Here is a 27,092-nt window from a genome sequence, read left to right on the forward strand (position 1 = left end):
CTTATTTCTATCCTTTTTATTATAAGGTCATTAATTTCGAACTGGAGATTATTTAATTCCCTTTTATACTCCTTTATTTTACTCTTTAATTTTTTCGTTCTTTTTCTTTTTATTTTGTTTTCTGGACTTTCAATCTTTGTATACTTCTTTATTTATCTTAGAATTTCTGCAAATTCTATCATCGATTCATCACTATTTTCTAGGAATTCTATTAATTTTTCTAATTCTTCAACTTCTCCTTTCAATTTGTCATAGATTATTTTGAGAGCTTCAAATGCTCTTTGATTTATTTCAGAAAACTGTAAATAATTCAACCGATTTTCTCTTTCAAAGAGCTCTTGTTTCTTATCTTGATAGGTTACATATATTTTCTCTTTATTTATTGTCATAACTTAGTGTTTAGGATGTCATTTAATTTTTCGACCTTTTTTGTTAATTCTTTTATTTCAGAATTTTCTTCTTTAATCTTTAACTTAGATAAACTTAAAGGGCTATTAATTTTGGATTCTCTTATTTGAAAATTCGATGAAACTAATTTTCCTGCTGGTTCTTTTAGTAAAAGAACTGGGTTTTCAATAGCTTTATATTTTGGTATTTCTGTTTTTACAATTTTCTGAAATAATTCATCGACATAAATTCTTTCTCTGTTTTTAAATATTATACTATGATGGCTATTTGTTAAAGCATAATTTATTGCATATGTAATTGAAAATGATTCATCGTCTTGTTCCATTAGATTCTTTCTGTGAAATTTATAAGCCAAATTTATAGATCTTCCAAGATTTTCAGTTGATAAAGGTATAGCATATCCAAGATGAGCATTGAATTTAACATTTACGTTTGTCAAGTTTCCATGAACAATTCCAATTATTTGATCTATTGGGTCATCAGTAATTCTTTTGTCACAGATTGCTAAGCTTATTGGTGAATTAATTCCTTTCATATATGTAGATTTGATTAAGACTTGTATAGTACTAATATGAATCCATCCAATTTTAGATCTTTTTTGTTGATCCTTAATTTTCTCAATCTGTTTACTCAATTCTTCATCATTTATCAAAGCTATTTCAAATTCTCCATTAGCAGATTTTATCTTTATAGGGGCTTCAAGTTGAATTTTTCCATAGTATATTATATTTTTTCTATTAAAAACTTCTTTTAAAAGATTTTGTTTATTAAAATTTTCATTTGATTTGAGATTTAATTCTGTTTTTATAACAGCCTGTTTTTCGTTATCTAATAAGGCAGATAATCTATAATAATCAGATTCTTCCGTTAATTCTAAACTTTCTAAATAATTCATAACTATGAGATTAAGATAAAGGCGTACCTTTCTGGAGAAAAACTTTCTTTATTTAGAATATTTTACATAAGATGTTTTTATCTCCAGAGGGGAGATTGTAGATACTAACTCCAGAGGGGAGTTTAGAATTGGTTTTTCCTAAGGGAATTCTTCTTCAAACTATAGAATCGCCTCGGCCGCTTCCTCCTTGCTCTCCTAGCATATGAGTACTCCTAGCCTTCTGCTTTCTATTGTTTGATGCCTTCTACAATTGCCTAAGCAACCTATTTATAATGGTTGGGTCTGATGGACAATTTCCATCCTTACCCTTCTTATGACGTCATTGCTTACGTCATTGTTTATTATCTTGCACCAGCTACATTGTTGGTGCTCTATGACCTAAGCGCTTACGTCACTATGCAATAATGTTGAGAGATGCTTCAGATGTGCTGTCCTCCTCTTTCATCATGTGTCCTTCAGATGCGTTGTCTTCTTCCTTTATCATGTGGGTTGATTCCGTTTTATTATTGCTTTCTTCAGATATCTCTGAGACACATAGCTGGCACTTGTGGTCTTCTCTGTCTTTTATCAAATAGCAGAGATTCCTCTTTATCCCTTCGGGGAGCTTTTCTAAGAGTCCAGATAAGTTGTAGAATACTGATTCAAATTCCACTAAGAGTCTCATCTCTCTTTCTTCAATTTCATTCCTTTTACTGGACACAAGCAAAGTATTTCTGCTTTTATAATTGATTCTGGTGTGAGATTCCCTTGTTATCTTTTGAGTTCTTTCGAAGACCCTTGCTAGTGTACTGGCTAGTCTTCCTTCATGACTGTAGATTGTTAAATCTTGAACTTGATCAATTGGTTGAAAATTTCCTGGGAAGACGGACATGAAGATTACTTGATGTGCTGGAACCAAGCATTCTTCTTCTTCATTAAAAATAGGTTGACTATTCGTAAATTTTAGGGATATATCCCTTGGATTTACGTTGTCAATCATATTTTTAAATCTCTTTACTGCATCAATGAATCCTGCAGGAAACTCACTAATAATTTTCAAATCATTAAAAATTAAAATTGTATCAATTAATCCATACTGGAAAAACTGATAGGTGTCAGATGGGGAAGCCTCTGGAAATATAACCAGCTTTGTTAGCTGTTCTTTGGCAATAGGATAATATCCCAAGATTGCCCTTTTTTCTTCAGTCCAATTCAGGACTATGTTAAGGGTTTCTCTGAGATTTGATCTACAAACCCTTTTCTTTTCCTTGATTTCAGCCCTTGTTGGAATGTTTCTTATTATCCCTGTTCTCTGGGTTTGAATTGGAGTTTTATCTGCTCTTTTTAGGGTTTGCTCTGGATGAAGAGCTTCATATTCCCTGAAGGATTCCTTTGCTTCTTCCAGTGTTAAAAATCCTCCTTTATGAATTATCCTTGATTGATGTGTAAATGGTGCTGCTTTTTTCCAAGCATCATATACTCCTTTCATGGGGCCATTATAAATTACATAATATTTTTTATCTTGGGTGGATTTTTTGATAATTTCAGCAATTGTTTTATTTTCTGGAATTTTTTCCTCACCTGATTTGTCCACCACGCTTAGTTGGCTGAACTCTGATGGTTTTGGTTGTTGTGTTGATTTCATTGCTTCGATGGCCTTCTTGAGGGATTGGATCTGTGTCTTTATTTGCTGACAATGCTTGCATTTTTCGAGTTCTTGTTCGTATTTTTGAATTTCTTGATCTAATGCGTTGTAGACGAACTCCATTCTCTTGTTAATGTATCTGCAATAACATTTTTGTCACCCTTAATATATTCAATTTTTATTGGATATTGTAATAAAAATAATTGCCATCTTACCAATCGTCCATGATTATAATCAACTTTTAAATTATATCGTATGAAACCTGTTAAGTAACTTGAATCTGTCCTTAATGTAAATTCTTTGGGTAGTAAATCAATTTTCCATTTCTTAAGAGATTTAATTGCTGCTAGAGTTTCCCTTTCACGAGTAGTATATCTCTGTTCTGTTGGAGTAAAAGTTCCTGAAATATACTTGCAAAGTAATTCCTTTGGGGGATGTTTAGAATCTAGTGATTCTTTTTCTTGTTCCAAGCTTTTTATAGCTTTCTTAGCTTTTAGACATCCTGACCAGGTTATGTCTGAGGCATCTGTTTCTACTATTAAGTAGTCATTTTCTTCTGGAATATAAAGTTCTGGAAGTTTTTCACATAATTCTTTAATTCTTTGAATTTGCATACTATCTTTTTCATCCCATTTCCATTCTTTTTTAGTACTTATTTTTGGAAATAAGCTTTTAGTATATTCTGTTATATTTTTTAAGAATCCTTGATCAGAAATATAATTTATACACCCTAAAAATCTTTGTAATTGTTTTCTATCTTCTATTTTATTAGGAAATAAATTTACTTTTTCTAGAACATTTGGTTGAAGTTTTAGCTTTCCTTGAGCGGATGAAATTAATCCAAGAAACTCTATTTCTTGTTTTGCTATTCTGGCTTTCTTTTTGCTAAGAACTAATCCTTTTTCTTTACATCTTTCTAAAACTATTAATAATTTTTGAAGATGATCTTCTTTATCCTGTTTTGTAAAAATTAGTATATCATCAATATACACTAAAACAAATTCATTTAACTCCTTTAGATTTTCTTCCATAAATCTTTGATAAATACCTGGGGCTTGTTTTAATCCGAATGGTAATACATTCCATTCGTAGAGCAACACACTTGTTGATTCTTTTGTTGGGCAAGTAAAAGCAGTTAATTTCTTTGTTTCTTCATCTAGACGAAGTTGCCAATATCCTGATTTTGCATCAAGAGATGAAAACCAAGTTGCTCCTTTGATTTTTTCTAAAATAGAGTCTTTTCTTGGAAGTTTATGAGCATCACCAATAGTTGCTTCATTCATCTTCTTATAGTTAATAACCATTCTTCGTTTTCCCCTTTTAATTTCATTATTGTTTTCAACGTAAAAAGCTGGAGCCGCATGAGGACTTTTACTTAATCTTATAATTCCTTTTTCCAAAAGATCTTTACATTCTAGTGAGAACTCTTCTCTATCTCTTGCGGAATAAGGAATTTTATTTGGAACATTTATTTCTTTTGTGGGATCTTTTAATTTAATGCTTACTAATTCGTTATTTATATTTTTAATATCTAAAGGATTTTCAGCACAAATTTCATCCAAAAGTTCTTCTATCTTTATTTCAAGATTATTTTTTGGAATATTTATCTGAAAGTATAGATTTAAATAACATGTTTCTAATATAGAAAATATTTTAAATTTTAAGATCTTATCTATAGTAGTAGTTGGTATTTTTATACGTTTTGATTTTTGATTTATCGAAGAATCGTGTGGGGCTTTTAAAACTATATATGTTAATTCTTGAATGAATGGATGATATAGCTTTAAAAAGTTATTTCCTATGATAAAATCCATTCCAGAATCTAACATATATATAGATGGAACAATGAACCTATAATTTTGAATAAAAATTTCAACCATCTCTGCTTTTTGGTCAATTTTATGTATTGATTTGTCAGCTATTCTTACTCTTAATGGTTTCTTTAATTTTTTCCAATCAAGTTTTATATTTGAACTATCAAAGCATTGTGTTACTCCAGAATCTATGAAAGCATTTATAAATTTTTCTGTTATTTTTATAGTAATAAATGTAGCATTATTACTCAGTCTCTGAGTCTGTTTCTGAGACATATTCAAAAATATAGTCTAAGTTATCATCAGATTCTTCTAATGGTTCCATGAAACAAGACTTAGCAATTTCTATTTGTTTAGTAAGATCCTTTTTATCCTTCTTTTTTGGGCATTCATTTGCGTAGTGTCCTTCTTCTTGGCAATACCAACATTTATAATTTTCTTTTTTATTTGGGCAGTAGTTATTTCTTTGTCTTTTGTTTTTATTGTTATTTTCTTTCCTAAAATATCTCTTTTTTCTCTTTTTTGAGTTGCTTCTTGCATACAACGTTCTTTTATTTCCTCTCTTATTGCAGAGGTTGCTCCACCAAAATTATTTTCAATTGTTCCTCTATTTATTTCTCTTATAAATCTTCCCATTATAAATTCATTAGCAGGATATGGAAGTTTTGTTATATACATACTAAGATAATGATTTTTATCTTCTTCTTTTAACTTGTAATAATGTATTCTATATTCACATATATAAGACTCTACATTACATAGATCATATATCTGAATATTAGCTAGATGGTTTTTTGCTTCTTGATATTCTTTATTATAGACTTCTTGTCTATGATCTAAAATATTTTTTCCAAAAAATTCTTTATATAGAATCATCATTATATATAATATCTTATCGTAAGCTGTTGTTTTTGTTGCTAAATCTTCTATTATTTGGTTTTCTATTGATGTCATATAATCTCTTATAGTTCCTTTAGTATGAAACCCTATGTAATTCCAAATATCTATTCCAGACAATTCACTAAGCTTTGGATTAGTAAAAGCTTCTAATAAAAAGGAATTCAACCAATTTTCGAAAATTTCTTTTTCATTCTTTTTACAGTCTAAGTCGAGCATTCTTTCTCCTTCCATTTCCTGGATTTTAGGAACGTATTTTGATGGTATTTTTGTGTATTTTGAATCTTTATTTATAAACCCTTTTTTAAAGGCATAATTATCAAAACTTGTTTCCCATTTAAATTGAGATTGATTATCCTTAGATGTTCCAGCTTCATTTTTTACTTGTATTGGAATTGCTGGTTCTTCGTCACTTGAATAATCTAGAATGTGTTCTTCATTTTCTATGTTTTCAGAATTTACTAATTCTTCTTCTATTTGAAAACCACGTTCCATAATATTATTTTCTTGAGTCATCTTTAATTGTTTAAAAAGCATTGTAACTTCTTCTATTTTTTCTTCAATATTCATAATTTCAATGGTGGTTTTACTTTTAAGTCTGTTATGTTGATTATATTTTGAAATTTTTCTTCTTTGGGATTCTCTTTTTCCTTATTTCTTTGAAATTTTATGGATACTAATATTTCTTCAAGCATATCTACTATAGAATTTAATTGTGGGTTAAAAGTATGATGAAGATGTGGGGAATCATTTCCATGGTAGCATTTTTTAGAAATTCCATGTGAAAAATAAGTTTTTTCAGGTTTTTGAAGTCCTTCAATAAAACTTATAGTAAAATAAAGATTTTGAGAAAAATCATTTTGTATTGATTTTAAGAATTCAGTGTCATTACAATTAACATTGATTAAAATCATTAATTTTTGATCTATTAGTTTTGATAATTTAATTATTTCTTCTCTTAAATCTTCTAATTTACTTTTTTCCATTAGGTGACGCTTTTCTATGTGAAGAGTTACGGTTTTAAGTTAAAAGTGTGGTTTTAGAATGAGTGGTCTAAATTTTGCCACGTAAGCACATCTTTAAAACAACATCTTTACCATATATTTCTCCTCATTTACTCATTTCCAGTTCCTAAACAAAAAACAGTACACTAAATCGTAACCAATCTGATTGGTCTAGACTTTCTATTTCTATTTTTATTATTTTTTAAACCCGCTTGGATTGCCATTTAAGCTCACAAAGACAGCACCAAAAAGGAGGCCATATTATACTCCTTGTCCTTGAGTTCAGTGATAAATCATCTGCTTATACTTCTTCCTAAGCAAAGACAACCTTCTCTGCAAGGGAAGCATTTCATCACTTCTCCCTAGTTTATCCAAGAAGGACACAATCTTTTTTAGTGTAACCAAAACCTCCTCACTCTCATATCCAAATTCCTTCTCTTGTATATCTAGAATCCTCCTAAGTAGCACAAGTAACTCACTCTCATCTTTACCAACTCGGGTTTGAATAGACACCAAACAGTCCAAAGCCTCCCCTGCCATGCATAATATCATGTTAAAATAAGAATTTTGATTTACACTCTCGCGGCAAAATGTAACAGGAATTATGGAAAGGAAAGGGGAACATACCAACTGGAAGAGAATCTTCTCCAAAAGTCTTCTCACAGATGCGCAAAGCATCCAGTGCCAGTTTCTCAGCTTCTTCATCTTGTTTCAAATGGTAGAGCGTAACTGCAAGTTGCAACATTGGAAAGCTGACTGACGGGTCATCGCTTCCCTTCTGCTTTATCATTATTTCCAAACTTCTTCTCAACAAGTGCTCAGCCTCTGCGTAATTCTTCGATTGGGAATATGAAGTTGCAAGATTTATCATGTGTGTCACTAAGCTGGGGTGACCCTTTCCTTTGTGCCTCTCTGTGATTAATAAGCATTCCTCTAATAACTCTCTGCCTTCTTGTGCTCTTAAAGTAAAGCAATAGAAACCACAGTGGGTGCCAAGTTACCATCAATTCTTAGTATTTGATTTTCCTTAATGTTTTCTTTTTTTAAATATGAGATAAATATTACTTTAGTTGTCTGAATTTGTTATTTGAATGCCAAAAGAAATACTTAAATCTTCCATTCAAAATACCAAGGTTGTAAAAGTTTACCTCCCAACAGCATGAAGCAACTCAGCAAGATCTACCCTCATCTTTTCCATGATGCTGTCATCTGGCGACAAGTAATTGGAATCATTCATGACATGAAGCGCACGTTCATACAAATGGATTGCTTCATCTGGCTTCCCTGCAAATTATATTTCATATCAATCAGTGCCAAAATATTGTGGCCAAAAACAAAAAGCAGAAAATGATGCGAATTCTATACTTGGACATCATTTATTTTTTAAAAAAAAAAATCATGCATGAAAGAGCTTGTAACCAACATTTGTCTTAAATGATACACCAGCCAAATAAAAAAAAGAACAATACACATGCATGCGCACAAAAAAAGAAGCAGCAGCACAATAAAGCAGAGAAAGAACTAGATAAAGAAAAGAGGAATATGTAAACAAAAATGAAGTTGCATAAGTGAGAATGTACAGTTACCTTGAGCACACTTAACTTGGGCTAGGGAAGTCATGGCCAATCCGATTCTTCCATCATTTTGCCCGTATGACTTTGTGTATATGTCTAGAACCCTAGAAAAAAACATAAATACAGGTAAATATGCAAGAAAGCAGAGCCATTAATGCATTGAATCAGAAAGGGCCATATTTTTTTTATTAGAAAAAAGAAGTCAAGCTCAACCTAGTAAAATGAGTTTCTGCATCATTGACTCTTCTTTCTTTCAGTAAAAGATTCCCAAGACCAAGTAAAGGTACAACCAAATCCTTACTTTCAGCACCTCTCTTAGACTCCAAAATAGTTATTGCACACTGGTATTTCTCTATGGCTTTTGTTGCTTTTCCAGTTGAACCAAGAACCTTTGCCATAGCCAAATAGGGTGTGACAAGAAAAGGGCTGTCCTTACCTAAAAGAAGAGATGAAATTGAGAAAACCAGAATTTTGAAACTTTGAACATCAACTGCATCTTAGATGGAAATTTTTTCAGGTAACTATAACTGGACACGCACAAATAAAAAAGTTTGAAGAAAATAGATCAAGTTTTTAGTGAAACCAAATAGACAATTAGCAGGTCAAAGTAAACACAACCATTCAACAGGCTGTACGAAATTAGAAAACAAAACTAACATTCCTAGCTGGAACATCCACTCACCATAAGTCCTTTCCATAATGTTGAAAGCCCTTTGATAAGTGTCCAGTGATTTTCCAAACTTGCTCAAAGTTGAATACATACTTCCCATATGCATTAGTATCAAATCTAGATGTGGTGAGTCATCCTTCAAATTGTCAATCACTTCTTTCATCTAGCATTAATGAAAATATGAGAACAGACACCACATAGAAAAGGGAGTGAAACACTATAAGATTCTAGAGGGAACTACAACTAAAATAAGTATGCAAATGTATGCCTTTCACCAGTGAAATATGACTTCAACAGATATGTGGAACAAATAATTATTGGCAACTATAAGTATACAATTACAAACAGATATAGTCACAGGGACACTACTTCAGCATGTAACATGTCAAACAAATTGATAGTTCATAACTTGAAAGGTACCAATTATAAGCCTCGTGTAAGAAAACATACTCTTCAAGACTAAAACCATGATAAACTTGACAAAATCAAAAGTAAAAATAAAATACTCAGAAATGGGAAAATCAGATAAAAAGGAAAGCATACCACATTCAACAGAGAACCAATAGTTTTTAGGTCTCCAACAGCCACATAACCCAACGCTATGACATCCAGAAGTGCAGCTTCTTCAATGCCTTTAGCGCCAGCATTCATCCGATCTTTTACCACTTCATAATTTGCATTAAGTAGGTCAACAGCATCATCCTTTTTTCCCACCCTAATCATTCTTTTCACTTCATCAAACAATTCGTTCAACTCTCTCTCAAATTCGTTTATTCTGCGGAACACAACTTGCACAGTCAAGTGTAACAAAGAAAAACAATGAGGAGGAACAGTGAAGTCATTTCCACAATGGGGTAGTGCCAAATACAAAGTTTGTTATGAAAGAAACACAGATGGCCCATTAACCGCAAGCTCAAGTGGTGAGAAAAAGCATTAGGGTGAAAACAACAAATACTCAATTGAGGGAGGAGCTCAATTCATTAGGCATTAAGTGGTATTTTCCTTTCTTCCTGGTATCTTCTTCATCTCTGGTTATCTTCTCTTGTTTATCTTTTCTTCACATTATTCTTATTCCAATTCATACACTTGGTCCAGGTAGTGAAGCTTCCCATGGAACTCCCCTGCAACTTGAGTTTCCTCAGCAATCAATATATATCTCTTATACTTTCAGCTACTCCTTGTAATTAGCTTACTCATAGAACTATTATACTTCATTTGTGCATTGTTCTGGTTTTTTTTCTTCATTCACCTCATCAATATATATACATCAAGGACTTCATCTCATAAATTAGCTTGTGCCTACCAGCTGTTTGATTAATTGTTCCATCAAGTGACATTGGCAATCAGATAATGCTTCTAGCTATGTCGATGGAATAAAACCGTTTATCATTCCATGACGAAATTTATAAAATTGGTCTAAAACATTTTAGACAAAAATTCAGAAATACTTGAAAATCTGAACCACTTCTTACCTCTGATTTTCATTAGCATTGGTGCGTCGGGAAGTCTCACCAAACTGCAAGGACTCAAGTGAAGCTCTTGAGGCAAAGAAGCGAGCAACAGTCTTGATGGGTATAATGTAAAGCTTTGAAGTGTGATTCTCCTTTCTGTTATTACTAATTGGGAAGCATGCTATGCTTTTCAACTCACACACTGAAAACATACGTGGAACCTCTTTGCTACCCCTAATAACAATAATAGATAACAAAGGAAATTAGATGAAGACTTTTAGAAATTATTACAATTAGAATTAAATATCTAAATAAACAGTAAAATCAAGAGCGGTGAGTTAGAGAATTGAAAGAGATAGAGAGAGAGGGAACCTGAATGGAGTGAAAGAGGGAGCAAGAAACGAAGCTGAAGGTTCCATTGTAGAAAGAAAGTGAAAGTTAGTGTTAGAGTTGGCATTCAGCACAGAGGCATAAACCGAGGTACAGGCTTACAGCAACACAACGAAACGGATAATGCGCTGCTAAGGGACTTTCCCTTTTTTTTTTTTGTTTCCTCCTTCTGTGAGTGCAGTTTTAATTGGGCCACTTGAAAGCCCAATTTTAATAGGTCGCGCCTGAATACCAAAGGCGAAAATTAACACTAATACCGTAATACGTAGCGGCGTCCTGAAAATGAGTTTAAAAATTTTGGCCCGCCATGGAACGCGCCAAAAGAAAACGGAAATCAAAAGAGCTGCCTTCCAAAATTCTAAAGTCCCCCGCTCAGGCTCTCCTCAAAACTCCACAGTCAACATTGTCATTTGTATTTTGAGTCAACCCAATTACAATCCTTTCTTATTCTTCTCTTGTTTCTACAACATTGTTATTATTATGGTGAGAGAGCAAACGGCCGTTTCCTTCTACAACAAGATGCGGGAATCGGCATCCAAGTCGTCCTCCACGCCGCTCCTCATCTTCCCTTCAACCTCCGATGTCGACTCACTTTGCGCCCTCAAGATCATCTTCCACATCCTCGAGTCCGATGGCCTCCAATACTCCTGCTACCCGGTCTCTTCCTTCAACGAGATCTACAACTACGCCGGCCCCACCCTTGCCTCCGCCGCTGAAAACGGTGACTATGTCTCAATGCTCTTAATCAACTGGGGCTGCCACAGGGACCTACAGAAGACTCTCAATTTGCCTCCCTCCGCCCGCATCTTTGTTGTAGATAGCCACCGCCCCATCCATCTCAACAATATCAGCCAAGAAAATGAATCAGTGGTTGTTTTGTTTACTGATGAGGATGAGAAGATAGCGGATCTTGTTTACAGTTTTGATATTACCCTTGCTGAGTTGGCCAATGCGAGCTACATGTGCAGGGAAAGCAATGAATTGGAAGAATCCGAAGAGGATTCGGATGAATCGGATGAGGAAGATAGCGAAAATAGCAACGATGATGAAGATCAACAGGGATCTAGGAGAAAGAGGAGAAGGGTTTCGGATTCTGATCCGGTTCAGTTTTTTAAGAAGCAGGTTAAGAGGTATTATAAGTTGGGGACTTTTCACGGGAAGCCTTCCGGGTGTTTGATGTATGAACTGGCTGATTCGCTACGTAAGAATACAAATGAGTTGCTGTGGTTGTCTTGTGTATCTCTTACTGACCAGTTTGTCCATGAGAGGTTGAGTGATGAGAGATACCGTGACGGTGTGGCGGAGCTAGAGGACCGTATAAGATGTGCTGGGAACTTGGATGTGGTTACATCAGTCACTCTCAAGGATGGGACTAAGATTCGGGCACCACATTCCTGCAAGATTGCTTGTGAGGATGAGCCTAGGCTTATGTTGTTGAAGGAGTGGAGCTTGTTTGATTCAATGTTGTGCTCATCCTACATTGCAACCAAGTTGAAGACTTGGAGCGATAATGGGGTCAAGAAGCTGAACCTTCTGCTGGCTAGGATGGGGTTTGCACTTGTCGATTGCCAGCAGAAGTTCCAGTACATGAGTATGGAGGTAAAGAAGAAGATGAAACATGAATTTGAGCGGTTTTTGCCAGAATATGGACTTACTGATTTCTATTATAGGAGTTTCTTGAGGATACATGGGTATAGCTCAAGGGTGTCTGCCGCGGATGTGGTGTATGGAGTGACTGCCCTACTTGAATCGTTTGTGAAATCAGATGGCTCTTGTGCATCCAAGCAATTCGGGGTGGCTTATGATGCATTGTCTTTAAGCAATCTTGATAAGCTCAAGGCCGGGATGCAACACGCAATTAGGATTCAGAGAGCTATCTTAAGGCAAGGTAGCACTGCGATTACAAAGAATGGGTGTATCAGAAGTGGGAGGAAGTTTCGGTGGGTGAAGCTTGAGGATTCGGTTGACACCAAGTTGCTTGGTTATCCGCAGGCATTGACTAAGTTCTGTTATTTTCTTATGGATGCTTTGAGAGAGAAGGGGGCACGGATGAAGCCTTTGCTTTGTGCTTGCTTGTCTCAAGAACCCAATAGGATGTTGATTGTAGGCGTTTATGGGAAGCCTCGCCTGGCCGGAGCTCAGGGGAATGCATTTGGGATTGCGTTTAGGAATGCTGCTGAGGAGATTGGAGCAGAGTTCTTCCATGAGTTGTTTGAGTCATCATGGATTCTTCTTGACTCTTCTACTGTAAATTCGTTCATGATCAGGTTGACTGAGAAGCTATGATGCTGCAACTCTGCTATGTATCTACTTCAAGGAAGTATGTTGACTTACTGAGAATATGTGGTAGTTGATGTTGAAACAAACATGTCTCTTTTTCTTTGTCTGTTATCTTATGTTATTTATAGCATATGTCCCCAATGTGTTCATAGGTACTTTCATGTAAACCTATGTCCGCAATAACGTTTAATTTGTTTAAAATACCCTTAACGTTGCAATTTAATCTCCAATAACTATTCTATATGTTTATTTATACAACATTATATATACAGGGACTTGATATAACTTTTTGTCCCATTTAACTATTCTATATATTTATTCACCGTGTTGTTGGTTAGGGTTATGAATTCATCTCCAATTTGTTGGCATTATTATTTTGCTGCTTCATATATAATCCTAGGTTATGAATTGACCTCCTATTCTGACCCTAAATAAAGAGAGATATAGATACAATTAAGAGTTAATTTGTTCTAATGCATCTTGCAACCAAAGGAAAATAATTGTTATAGGGAAAATTCATCTGAAATATTGTGTTGATGAATTTAGTGTGTAAAAATTGGCATGTTTTTTTGAGGTAATCATCACATTGTGGGTTAACTAGTCTCTATTGATAATTACTGTATTGGAATAAAGGGATGTTACTTTAATCTGTTGGATTCACTAATGGTTTGGTGTTTGGGTTTGAACGTGTGATTCAAGTTACATGGTAATGCTGAATCCATGGCTGTGTTTAGCATTGGAGGTGGCGATGGTTCTCGAAGGAGGGATACAATCATTTTCACTTTTAAAGATGCAAAGATTTCTGTTTGACTATGGTGATTTTATTCATGGACATCGTATAAGGTGAGTGGCTGCTTTTTAATTTGAATAAATAAGCCTTCGGTTTGATAATTGTTTTGGTTTTGCACTTGTATAGTTATATGAACGAAAAACTAAAGGGATCTTTTAACAATTGTGGCCTAAGCTGTCTAATCTCTATACATAAATAAAACAGGAGTTCTATTGATATATGTATCTGTTGCTAAAGCAGAATAGAATCCACTTAAAGGCAAGTGTTATAATATAGCTTTGTTAAATTATGTAATTCAACTAACATCCCAAGTCTGATAGAATGCACTTAGATTGTGTTCCATTTTATAGGTGTATTTTCTTATGAATTTCTTTTTTTTATTTTAATTATAGTTTTTGAAGATTTGTGAATCATCTAGAAAAGGAAATTGAATTTATGGTCTCTTATTTAATCTCTCTTTATTTTTTGCTTATGACTGAAATAAGAATTTAGTACTAATGTGTCTATTAAGTTAAAAATTTGGAGATAATTTTATTGTCTCTTCACGATGTATTTTAGGAACAGAGGAATTCTTTATTCTTGAATAGCTGTGACTTCTCAAAAATATACAATGCAAGAAACACTTTTATTTTGCTTCTTAACGAAGTGAAACAGAAGAATAAAAAAGAAAAAATTACACAGTCTCATGTATCCTGGTTCAATTATCATGTGCAATGTGACCTATATCTAATCTTCTCCATAACAATAGAAGAATTTTCACTATCTTTTATAAAGATTACAAATACCGATTTTTTTATGATTAAGTCCAATCCTATTTTAGACAAAAATCTTTTACCCAAGCTAGATTTGGTTAGGTTTACTCCTTAGATTTACAACCACTGAGTGCTCACCCAACTTAGTAAGAAAATCACCTAAGGATCATGTGTATAAGACAGAAAAACATACAAAATAGCTTTGACATAATTTTTTGGTTTTTTTTTCTTATATCTCTCTTTACTTTTTCTCTCAATAACTTTTATTGATATCTTACTATATGCCTTTTTCCATTGAAAAGAAACAAAGAAAAATAAACACTAAAGAACAAAAAATTTAATGTAAAACTCTGAAAGAGAAGAGTAGTTTGTAAGCTATGAGAACTCAAACTGTGTGCTCATTCCTTGAAGCAATTTTTGGTCATTTACTTCTTTAATAGAGGAGTAAAACTTCCAAAATTTAAAAATTGGCTTGAACATTTGACTTCTCGAATATCACAGCAACAGCAGCAGCAGTGCAGAAGACAGGAACAATGATTAAAGCTAACATGCAAATAAACCTTGTTGCTTCTTTTATATCTTTTTTCAATCATCTTTAAGGATCTGAACTATTCATCAATGCTTTGACTCCAAGTTTTATTCTTAATTCTTGATTTTACAGTAGAGCTTTATATCCTTTGCTTTTTTCAAATTTCTAGTTCGGTACTTGTAGGAGAACATATTCAACAAATTAGCAATGAAGCACTAAGATGGAAAAGATTTTTTGATTTACCTCTTGATTTGATCTTAACTTTTGAATCCTAACTTTTAACTTACTTAAATTTGATAATCCATTTTTTTCTATGATTTGAATCTTAATCAGACTTTTTTTTTGAGTTCTTAGCATATGTAAGAGAAGAGAGAGAGAGAATAAGCTCGGCTGCTTTATTTTTTGTTCAGAGAAGAGTGAAGTTTCCTTTCTTTGATTGCAACCATTTTCATGGGCCATGAATGAGTGAATGAGCTTATTTCTTTTATCATGGGTCTGGATGGTTTCTGTAAATTATTGTACAATAGGCAAATTTAATCACACACATAATTGAACTTTTAATCCAATAATAATGTTTAGTCATAATCACGTAATTTGTTATTATTTTTTTAAACTTAACAATCATCTTTTTTCTTTGATGACAAACATTATAAAATGAATTGTAAATAAAAAAATGAGAAGAGTTTAATGAACTTTCCTTTGATGATTTAGTATGTGTTTGGATGGTGGTTTGTCAAATTTGAATTTGAATCAAAGTGATTTTATAAAATTGATTTTGTATAGAAGTAAGTTTATGTCAATATGATTTATGTTTGGCAACTTATACCAAAATTGATTTTAATAAAATAAATATTGTTTGGATAATATTAGTTAAAATCAGTTTTAGATAAATAATTACTAAAAGGATATGACATTATATTATAATGTTATTTTTTATGTATGTTTAATTTTTTTTATACTTTTTTCTTATATTTTTTTTAAAATGCTATTTGTACACTAAAATCGGCCACTAAAATCATCCACCAATGTATTTGTATATAAATACATGTGTGGTTTAATTTATTTTTAATATATATTTATATTCTAACATATACTTTATACTTGTGACTCACTTTGGTGGTTGATTTTAGTGTACATGTAGCGTTACTCATGTTTTTTACATAATATATTTTTAGTACTTTTAATACTCTTTTTTAGTACGCTATAATTTTTTACTATTATTAGTATTTATGGTTATATTTTTTGTTTAATTTACTTTACCTAATAAGATCAATAAATTATATTATAAAAAGATAATAATAAATATAATATACAAAAATCATCATTATAAAAGTGTATAATGTCAAACAAAAAGTTTATAAAAAACTCATATAAAGAGAAATAATAAAAATTTCATAAATAATACAATAACTTAAATAAAGGATAAAGTTGATTAAAAAATAAATGTTGAATGACAATGACTAAAAGCATTTTTGACCAATAAAAAAAATACCATTTTCGACCTTTAATATTTAACTTTGTGAGACTGATTATTTTTTTCTTCAATGATGTATCTTCGGAACATGCTTATGTGATACGCTAATTACTAATATATTTTCTATTTAATTTTTATAAGTACAAATAATGTAAAAATCACTAATATTTTTTAGTTTTACACAGTAAATTTAACTAATGTATTTAAAAAATAAAAATAAAAATAAATGGCCTTGACAATTATTCTCAAAAGATAGTGAGACTTCCAACAAAATAAAATTTCTCAATTCTAGTTGGCTATTAATGGATAAATCAACAGTTTAATATGCTATGTAGGCTTATTCTATTAATACAGAGAAAAATATTGACAAAAAAACTAATCAGTCTCACAAAAATAAAGATTAAAAATAAAAAAAATTTCGTAAACATTTCGTTATCATTCGAGATAATTGTTAGAACCATTTAAAATTTTTTGTCAAAAAGAAATTCTTGGATTTGCATCAACCTCCGGCCACAAGGTACATAATAGATGGCTTGAGTTTTCTCTATCTTTACCCAACATAGTCGTAATGAGTTTACATTGTACCCTCTCTTATTAGACATCTTAGTTGTATTTTTTTAGCAAAGCAATTATGCAAGATTTTGTTTAACAATATAGATTTTTCTTTAGAAATCGACAGTTTAGAAGTGCTTTGACATTTTTGAAAAGTTTAAATACTTTGTTGGTCCTTATAGTTTCACGAAATTTTCAATTAAAGTCCCTATACTTTTTTCTTTTCAATTGAGTCTCCATATCTTAATTTTTTTTTCAATTAAATCCCTACCGTGACAAAAACGTCAAAAATAACAGAATATTCTCTTAAAAGAACGAATATTCTCTCTTTTAGGTTAGCAGGACTCTCTTATATTTTTAAAATTCCAAAAAAACCCTTCTCACTTCCACACTCACATATCCTTAGCCCTAACCTATTCATCGAGCTCTCTTTGGATCTGCCGCGCCTCCTCCTCTCGGCGTCCCTGTCATGCCTCGTCCCTTGTATTCTACTCATCCCTTGTATTTCGCCGCACCTCTGTCCCTCTCTCCCTCGCCGCGTCTCGCCTACATGCCTCCGTGCCTCCGTGTTTCTATGCTTCCCTCACCTCGCCGCGTCGTGCCTCCGTCCCTCCCTCACCGTGCCGCCGCTCCATTCCTCGCGCCTGGTTTCGCTGCCTTGTGCCTGCTCCCGTGGCTTCCATTTTAGACAGAGCCTAGGACTAGGTTGAATGCAGGGACTTGGAGGGTTGGCCTTGGTTATTGCATTTCGGCTGCAGTGGCTTGTCCGAATCGACTTGTTGTTGTAGTTAAAGGGTTATTGCAGATATCGGCTTCTCGAAAGGCCTATTTCTTTGGCATTGTAATCTCTTTTGATATACAGAAAAATTTCCTTTTTCTAACAACCCTTGCAACTAACCACTTTTTCTGACTTGATTAATTTTTTTATTTTAAGTAGTTCCTGAAATCTATTTAATCAAAACACAATCAAGTGAATTCCTTCCTTTTGTAGTCATGCATCAAGGTGCCCTTGATTTTGTATCTCCTGAAAATTTTGGTGAGTGCTTCCGATTGACAGAAGAATTCCACACACTCCCAATAAATCACAGGTCTTCTGAGGACAAGTTGGAGGTGTAGCAAATAATATTTTGGTTTAATTTTACTAGTTGTTTCTTTTGTTTCTTTATTGAATGTAGCAGGTCTATTTAAGTTGATTCTTGAATTGAATATAATATGATATAGCAGTTCTAATCAAATTGATCCTTGAATATCATCTTTGACTTTAAAATGGGTCTTTAAAGACCAGTTTGAAGTATATTTGCTATCAGATAACATTACTGAGTATCACATTGTATGTCTAATCTTGGCATGTGTAGTTTTTGCTTATTAAGAATTTGTTTTTGTATATCAGAAGTTTGACTAAATCCCCATTTTGGTCCCTGAGATTCACGCGATTACTCATTTTGGTCCCCGAAATTCAAAATTACCTATACTGGTCCTCCAGATTCAAGTTTTGGCACCAATATGGTCCCTCGACTCTTTCCGGTGATGATTAGGCAAATGGAGTGCTGAGATGACACCCTTCCTGTCACGTTGGACGCTGTAACGGCTAGTTAATGTGGCGAGGGTTGTATTTGTATCCAATTTAGTCCATGAAACCCTAATTACCTTATTATTTATCTGAGTTATAATGACAAAGTTTTAATAAGGGGGACTAAATTGGATACAAATACAACCCTCGCCACATTAACTAGCCGTTACAGCGTCCAACGTGACAGGAAGGGTGTCATCTCAGCACTCCATTTGCCTAATCATCACCGGAAAGAGTTGAGGGACCATATTGGTGCCAAAACTTGAATCTGGAGGACCAGTATAGGTAATTTTAAATTTCGGGGACCAAAATGAGTAATCGCGTGAATGTCAGGGACCAAAATGGGGATTTAGTCTCAGAAGTTTATTGTCACTAACCAATTTGTTTAAATTTGATAGTTCCAGCATGAACTTTACGTATCCTTCATATTGCGAGCTTAATAGTTTCTTGCTGGTGTATAATGTAAATGCTTTACACTTTCTGAATTGCTGTGTTATTTACACCAGGTAAAGAAAATTACAGTACACACAATGAAAGATGTGGTTGAAAATTTGGAGAAAGCACGGTTAGTGTTTGCGATCTTTACTCCTATCTGGTTTGCATTGTGATGCATGCATGATTTGATTACAATGTTCACTTTGATAAGGCATTGTTAGATTATTGTTTCCAGGTTCATGAATCAAGACTATGAATTTAAGTTTATTATTTGATTTACTAAATTGGTGATTTTTATACAGGTCTGGGAAAAGTGAAGTTCATGATGGTTGCATATATTTACTGATGAACTAAAGTCTGCTCTCTCTGCTCTCTCAGAATTCTTCTCGGCTCAAAACCGTCCGTTATCAATGTTATTATTGATCTCTATGCTAGTTCAGGGAGTGAGAGGCTACAACACAAGAACTGATTTTCAGATTTTAAATTTCAATAACACAAATTACATAGCCTTGTGATTTTTTATTGTGTACCATGATATGATAAAGACACAAATTATATTCTATGAATCCACACAAATTTAAAATGTTACATTATCGTAATGAATGCTTGAAGGATAAAAATTGAATTTTATATATGCTTATTACTATTATTTCTATTTCAATTTATCCATTCTTTTTTTAGGTTCTTAAGATAAGGTATTTTGAAAGTAAAAAAAAAAAGAGAAGGTATTTTTGGTACAATTTGTATAAAAATAAGCAAAAGAATGATAGTGACAAAATAAAATGGATTATAAGAATATTTTTCATGTCTTAGAATCATTGAATAGGGATTATAGGAATATCTTTCATTGAATATTTATAGTTTCACCGAATTTTCAATTAAGTCCCTATTTTTTTCTTTTCAATTAGATCCCTAAGGGTATAAAAGTAATTTCACAATTCACTAACATTTTTTTGTAGTTTATCGTTAATAGAGACTAAATTGAAAAAAAAATTAACGTATAGGGACTCAATTAAAAGGGAAAAAAAGTATAGGGACCTAATTGAAAATTTCATGAAACTATAGGGACCAACAGAGTAATTAAACCTTTTTGAAAAGATAAAAATAATAAGAAAAAAGGACAAATTAGTTCCTAAGCTTTTTTTGTGGACAAATTCGTCCCTGAAGATCTAAAAATACAAAAACACCCCCTTACTATTCAAAACACATGACGGATCGGTCCTTTCGTGCAAAATGCTCCCTCAGACGTAACGGAGACAGGTGATGTAGTGCTTAGTTGGCGTTGACGGGTGACCTCCACTGTAACGGTGTACAGGTGTAAAGGTCAATTGATGTTAGGGACAAATTCGTCCCAGGATGAAAAGACGACGTCGTTTTGCTTATGTGCCCTGTGTCTTCAAATAGAACCTGATGAGCGGATAATTTATACGCTTTTTAGCATTGTTTTTAGATAGTTTTTAGTATAATCTAGCTACTTTTAGGGATGTTTTCATTAGTCTTTATGCTAAATTCACATTTCTGGACTTTACTATGAGTTTGTGTGTTTTTCTGTGATTTCAGGTATTTCCTGGCTGAAATTGAGGGACCTGAGCAAAACTCTGAGAAGGAGGCTGACAAAGGACTCCTGATGCTGTTGGATTCTGACCTCTCTGCACTTGAAATAGATTTTCTGGAGCTACAGAACTCTAAATTGCGCGCTCTCAATGGCGATGGAAAGTAGACATCCAAAGCTTTTCAGCAATATATAATAGTCCATACTTTATTCGTGATTAGACAATGTAAACTGGCGCTCAACGCCAGTTCCATGCTGCATTCTAGAGTCAAACGCCAGAAACACGTCACGAACCAGAGTTGAACGCCAAAAACATGTTACAACTTGGCGTTCAACTCCAAAAGAAGCCTCTGCACATGTAAAGTTCAAGCTCAGCCCAAGCACACACCAAATGGGCCCCGGAAGTAGATTTCTGCATCAATTACTTACTTTTGTAAACCCTAGTGACTAGTCTAGTATAAATAGGACATTTTACTATTGTATTCAGAGTCTTTTGACAGTATAGTCTTTTGACCGATCCTGGATCCTGAATTGTATTTTTGATCCTGTGATCACGTTTTGGGGGCTGGCCATTCGGCCATACCTGAACCTTCATCACTTATGTATTTTCAACGGTGGAGCTTCTACACACCATAGATTAAGGGTGTGGAGCTCTGCTGTACCTCGAGTTTTAATGCAATTACTACTATCTTTTATTCAATTTCAATCTTATTTCTGTTCTAAGATACTACTCGTACCTCAACCTGATGGATGTGATGATCCGTGACACTCATCATCATCCGTCCCTATGAACGCGTGCCTAACAACCACTTCCATTCTACAAGCGAAAGCTAGAGTGTGTATCTCTTGGATTCCTGATGCACGACGTATGGTTGCCCTCGCCTGACAACCAAGCCTTCCATTCCGTGAGATCAAAGTCTTCGTGGTATAAGCTAGAATTGATGGCGGCATTCATGAGAATCCGGAAAGTTTAAACCTTGTCTGTGGTGTTCCAAGTAGGATTCCGGGATTGAATAACTATGACGAGCTTCAAACTCGCGATTGTTGGGCGTGATGACAAACGCAAAAGAATCAAGGGATTCTATTCCGACATGATCGAGAACTGACAGATGATTAGCCGTGCCGTGACAGAGCATTTGGACATTTTTTACTGAGAGGATGGGATGTAGCCATTGACAACGGTGATGCCCTACATACAGCTTGCCATGGAAAGGAGTAAGAAGGATTGAATGAAGGCAGTAGGAAAGCAGAGATTCAGAAGGAGCACAGCATCTTCATACGCCTATCTGAAATTCCCATCGATGATCTACATTAGTATTTCTATCTTTATTTTCAGTTTATTTATTATTATTATTCAAAAACTCCATAACCATTTATTATCCGCCTGACTGAGATTTACAAGATGACCATAGCTTGCTTCATACCAACAATCTCTGTGGGATCGACCCTTACTCACGTAAGGTTTATTACTTGGACGACCCAGTACACTTGCTGGTTAGTTGAGCGAAGTTGTGAAATTATGTTTAGACTATGGTATTGGGCACCAAGTTTTTGGGGCCATTACTGGGAAATCAATTTCAAACAATAATTTAAGTATGAATCACAATTTCGTCCACCAAGTTTTTGGCGCCGTTGCCGGGGATTGTTCGAGTTTGGACAACTGACGGTTCATCTTGTTGCTCAGATTAGGTAATTTTCTTTTTTTTTTCAAAAATTTTTCAAAAATCTTTCAAAAATTTATCCCTATTTTTGAAAAAAAAATTTAATTAAAAATAAATCATTCTATAGCTTCAGAATTTTTAAGAATGGATTCTAGAGTTTCATGAAGCATGTTGAATCGTAGCTGGCTGTAAAGCCATGTCCAAATTCTTTTGGATTGAGGCTTCCACTTGTCAACATAAAGGGCATGTATATAGAATTGGATGAAGTATCAGCTGTTGCATGCCTGATTTATATCCTAAAGCTGGCTGGCTATTAAGCCATGTCCAACCCTTGGATTGGAGCTTTAGTCTAACATTGAAAGATTCCTGGAATTCTTCTTAAAAATTTTGAATTTCTTATTTTCTTTTTCCTATATGTTTTTCGAAAAATATAAAATAAAATACAAAAAAATCAAAAAATCATAAAAACCAAAAATATTTTGTGATTCTTGTTTGAGTCTTGTGCCATGTTTTAAGTTTGGTGTCAATTGCATATTCATCTTGTTCATGCATTTTTCAAAAATTCAAGCATTCATAGTGTTCTTCATGATCTTCAAGTTGTTCTTGGTTAGTCTTCTTGTTTGATCTTGATGTTTTCTTGTTTTGTGTTGTATGATGTTTTTTATGTGCATTTTTGCATTCATATTGTCTAAGCATTAAAGATTTCTAAGTTTGGTGTCTTGCATGTTTTCTTTGCATCAAAAATTTTCAAAAATATGTTCTTGATGTGCATCATGATCTTCAAAGTGTTCTTGGTGTTCATCTTGACATTCATAGTGTTCTTGCATGCATCATGTGTTTTGATTCATAACTTTTATCTTGTGAGTCATTTTTTATGTTTCTCTCTCTCATAATTAAAAATTAAAAATAAAAAATATCTTTTCCTTTTTTCTCTCAAAATTTCAAAAATTTGGGTTGATTTAGTCAAAAAATTTTAAAATTAGTTGTTTCTTGTAAGTAAAGTCAAATTTTCAAATTTTAAAAATCTTATCTTTTCAAAACTTTTTAAAAAATTGAATCTTTTTCATTTTTCTTATTAATTTACGAAAATCCTTCAAAAAAATTTTCAAAAATCTTTTTCTTAGTTTTATCTTTATTTTCGAAAATTATGCTGACAATTAATATGATTGATTCAAAAATTTGAAGTTTGTTACTTTCTTGTTAAGAAAGGTTCAATCTTTAAATTCTAGAATCATATATTTTAGTTTCTTGTTAGTCAAGTAATTATTTTAATTTTAAAAATTAAATCTTTTTCAACCATATCTTTTTAATAATATCTTTTTATCATATCTTTTTCAAAAAAAAAATTTTCAAAATATCTTCTTATCTTCTTATCTTTTCAAATTTGACTTTCAAATCTTTTTTAACTAACTATTTGACTTTTTGTTTATTTCTTATCTTTTTCAAAACCACCTAACAACTTTTCTCTCTCTAATTTTCGAAAATACCTCCCTCCTTTTTCAAAAAAATTCTTTTTAATTAACTAATTGTTTTAAATTTTAATTTTAATTTTATTTCTTATCTTAATTTTCGAAAATCATTAACTCCTTTTCAAAATTATTTTCGAAAACTTATGTCTCTCACCTTATTCTATTTATTTATTCATTTACTAACACATCTCTTCATCTCAAATCACTGCCCCTATCCTCACCCTTGTGTTTGGATTATTCATTCTTCTTCACTCTTATTCCCTTTCTTCTTCTACTAACAATAAGGAACCTCTTTACTGTGACATAGAGGATTCCTCTTTCTTTTCTGTTCTCTTCTTTCTCATATGAGTAGGAATAAGGAAAAAGGCATAAAAGGCATTCTTGTTGAAGCTGATCCAGAACCTGAAAGGACTCTGAAGAGGAAACTAAGAGAAGCTAAATTACAACAATCCAGAGACAACCTTGCTGAACTTTTCGAACAAGAAAAGGAAATGGCAGCCGAACCCAACAACAATAATGCAAGAAGGATGCTTGGTGATTATACCACAGCTACGTCCAAGTTTGATGGAAGAAGCATCTCAATTTCTGCCATAGGAGCAAACAATTTTGAGCTGAAATCTTAATTAGTTGCTCTGATACAACAGAACTGCAAGTTTCATGGGCTTCCATCAGAAGATTCCTACCAGTTCTTAACTGAGTTCTTGTAGATCTGTGAGACTGTTAAGACTAATGGAGTAGATCCTGAAGTCTACAGGCTCATGCTTTTTCCTTTTGCTGTAAGAGACAGAGCTAGAGCATGGTTGGACTCTCAACCTAAAGATAGCCTGGACTCTTGGGATAAGCTGGTCACAGCCTTCTTGGCTAAGTTCTTTCCTCCTCAAAAGTTGAGCAAGCTTAGAGTGGATGTTCAGACCTTCAAACAAAAAGATGGTGAATCCCTCTATGAAGCTTGGGAAAGATACAAGCAGATGACCAAAAGATGTCCTTCTGACATGTTTTCAGAATGGACCATGATAGATATATTCTATTATGGTCTATCTGAGTTCTCTAAGATGTCACTGGACCATTCTGCAGGTGGATCCATTCACCTAAAGAAAACGCCTGCTGAGGCTCAAGAACTTATTGACATGGTTGTAAATAACCAATTCATGTATACTTCTGAGAGGAATTCCATGAATAATGGGATGCCTCAAAGGAAGGGAGTTCTTGAAATTGATGCTCTGAATGCCATAGTGGCTCAGAACAAAATGTTGACTCAGCAAGTCAACATGATTTCTCAAACTCTGAATGGATGACAAAATGCATCCAACAGTACTAAAGAGGCATCTTCTGAAGAAGAAACTTATGATCTTGAAAATCCTACAATAGCAGAGATAAATTATATGGGTGAACCTTATGGAAACACCTATAATTCATCATGGAGAAATCATCCAAATTTCTCATGGAAGGATCAACAAAAGCCTCAACAAGGCTTTAATAATGGTGGAAGAAATAGGCTCAGCAATATCAAGCCTTATCCATCATCTTCTCAACAACAGACAGAGAATTCTGAACAGAGCACCTCTAACTTAGCAAACTTAGTCTCTGATCTATCTAAGGCCACTTTAAGTTTTATGAGTGAAACAAGGTCCTCCATTAGAAATCTGGAGGCACAAGTGGGCCAGCTGAGTAAGAAAATTACTGAAACTCCTCCTAGTACTCTCCCAAACAATACTGAAGAGAATCCAAAAAGAGAGTGCAAGGCCATTGATATAATCAACATGGCCGAACCTAGAGAGGAAGGAGAGGACGTGAATCCCAATGAGGAAGACCTCATAGGACGTCTCTCAGGCAAGAAGGAGTCCCCTATTGAGGACCTAAAGAAAGCTGAGGCTCATATAGAGACCATAGAGATTCCATTAAACCTCCTTCTGCCATTCATGAGCTCTGAAGACTATTCTTCCTCTGAAGAGGATGAAGATGTAACTGGAGAGCAAGTTGCTCAATATATAGGAGCTATCATAAAGCTGAATGCCAAGTTGTTTGGTAATGAGACTTGGGAAGGTGAACCTCCCTTGCTCATTGGTGAACTAGATACATGGGTTCAGCAAACTTTACCTCAAAAGAAACAAGATCCTGGGAAATTCGTAATACCCTGCACCATAGGCACCATGATCTTTGAAAAAGCTCTGTGTGACCTGGGGCCAGGCATAAATCTTATGCCACTCTCTGTAATGGAGAAGCTGGGGATCATTGAGGTACAGTCTACCATATTTTCATTACAAATGGCAGACAAGTCAGTAAAATAAGCTTATGGATTGGTAGAGGACGTGTTGGTAAAGGTTAAAGGTCTTTACATCCCTGCTGATTTCATAATCTTAGACACTAGGAAGGAGGAGGATGAGTGCATCATCCTTGGAAGACCCTTCCTAGCCACAACAGGAGCTGTGATTGATGTTGACAGAGGAGAACTAGTCCTTCAATTAAATGCAGACTACCTTGTATTTAAAGCTCAAGGATCTTCTTCTGCAACCATGGAGAGGAAGCATGAAAAGCTTCTCTCAGTACAGAGTCAAACAAAATCCCACAATCAAACTCTAAGTTTGGTGTTGGGAGGCCACAACCAAACTCTAAGTTTGGTGTTGAATCCCCACATCCAAACTCTAAGTTTGGTTTTGGGAGTCTACAACATTGATCTGATCACCTATGAGGCTCCATGAGAACCCACTGTCAAGCTAGTGACATTAAAGAAGCGCTTATTGGGAGGCAACCCAATTTTTATTTATCTAATTTTATTTTTATTTTATTGTTCTTTTGTGTTTTATTAGGTTCATGATCATGTGGAGTCACAAAATAAATACCAAAATTAAAAATAGAATTAAAAATAGCAGAAGAAACAGCATACCCTGGAGGAAGGGCTTACTGGCGTTTAAACGCCAGTAAGGAGCATCTGGCTGGCGTTCAACGCCAGAACAGAGCATGGATCTGGCGTTGAATGCCAGAAACATGCAGTAATCTGGCGTTTAAATGCCAGGATTGCACACTGAGGAAAGCTGGTGTTCAACGCCAGAAACATGCTGCAGATGGGCGTTGAACGCCCAGAACAAGCATAAAGCTGGCGTTTAACGCCAGAAAATGCCAGGATTGCACTCAGATGGCGTTTTACACGCCTAATTGGTGCAGGGATGTTAAATCCTTGACACCTCAGGATCTGTGGACCCCACAGGATCCCCACCTACCTCAACTCACCTTCTCTCTTCTTCACCAATCACCTCAATCTCTCTTCCCCATCACCTCTTCACCACTCACATCCATCCATCTC

At 34.0% G+C, this 27,092-nt stretch overlaps 2 protein-coding genes and 1 non-coding gene across 5 annotated transcripts; 1 reads left to right on the forward strand and 2 right to left on the reverse strand.

Annotated features, from left to right (window-relative positions):
* Window positions 1-6,716: 6,716 nt before the first annotated feature.
* LOC112801793 (uncharacterized) lies at window positions 6,717-10,873 on the reverse strand. 3 transcript variants are annotated; one of them, XM_025844734.3, is made up of 9 exons: window positions 10,710-10,873; window positions 10,359-10,571; window positions 9,430-10,192; window positions 8,899-9,049; window positions 8,430-8,652; window positions 8,229-8,320; window positions 7,791-7,926; window positions 7,270-7,601; window positions 6,717-7,175 (listed from the first exon to the last, which is right to left on the reverse strand). In XM_025844734.3, the coding sequence occupies exons 3-9, from the start codon at window positions 9,607-9,609 to the stop codon at window positions 6,925-6,927; spliced, it is 1,365 nt and encodes a 454-aa protein (XP_025700519.1). In that variant the 5' UTR covers window positions 9,610-10,192; window positions 10,359-10,571; window positions 10,710-10,873; the 3' UTR covers window positions 6,717-6,924. The 3 variants fall into 3 exon arrangements, with proteins under 3 accessions (XP_025700519.1, XP_025700501.1, XP_072053367.1); XM_025844716.3 differs by having other exon boundaries at window positions 9,430-9,661; window positions 10,710-10,866; XM_072197266.1 differs by having other exon boundaries at window positions 9,430-10,246; window positions 10,710-10,830.
* Window positions 10,874-11,053: 180 nt separating this feature from the next.
* On the forward strand, window positions 11,054-13,250 carry LOC112801811 (uncharacterized). Its single transcript, XM_025844754.3, has one exon. It carries the CDS (start codon window positions 11,208-11,210, stop codon window positions 13,011-13,013), a length of 1,806 nt encoding a protein of 601 aa, XP_025700539.1. The 5' UTR covers window positions 11,054-11,207; the 3' UTR covers window positions 13,014-13,250.
* Window positions 13,251-24,681: 11,431 nt separating this feature from the next.
* On the reverse strand, window positions 24,682-24,785 carry LOC112716708 (small nucleolar RNA R71). The gene has a single exon (XR_003160448.1). It is a non-coding gene; the product is annotated as a small nucleolar RNA R71 (small nucleolar RNA).
* Between the last annotated feature and the right edge of the window lie 2,307 nt (window positions 24,786-27,092).

Source organism: Arachis hypogaea, chromosome 1, assembly GCF_003086295.3.
Source record: "Arachis hypogaea cultivar Tifrunner chromosome 1, arahy.Tifrunner.gnm2.J5K5, whole genome shotgun sequence".
Lineage (NCBI taxonomy): Eukaryota > Viridiplantae > Streptophyta > Magnoliopsida > Fabales > Fabaceae > Arachis > Arachis hypogaea.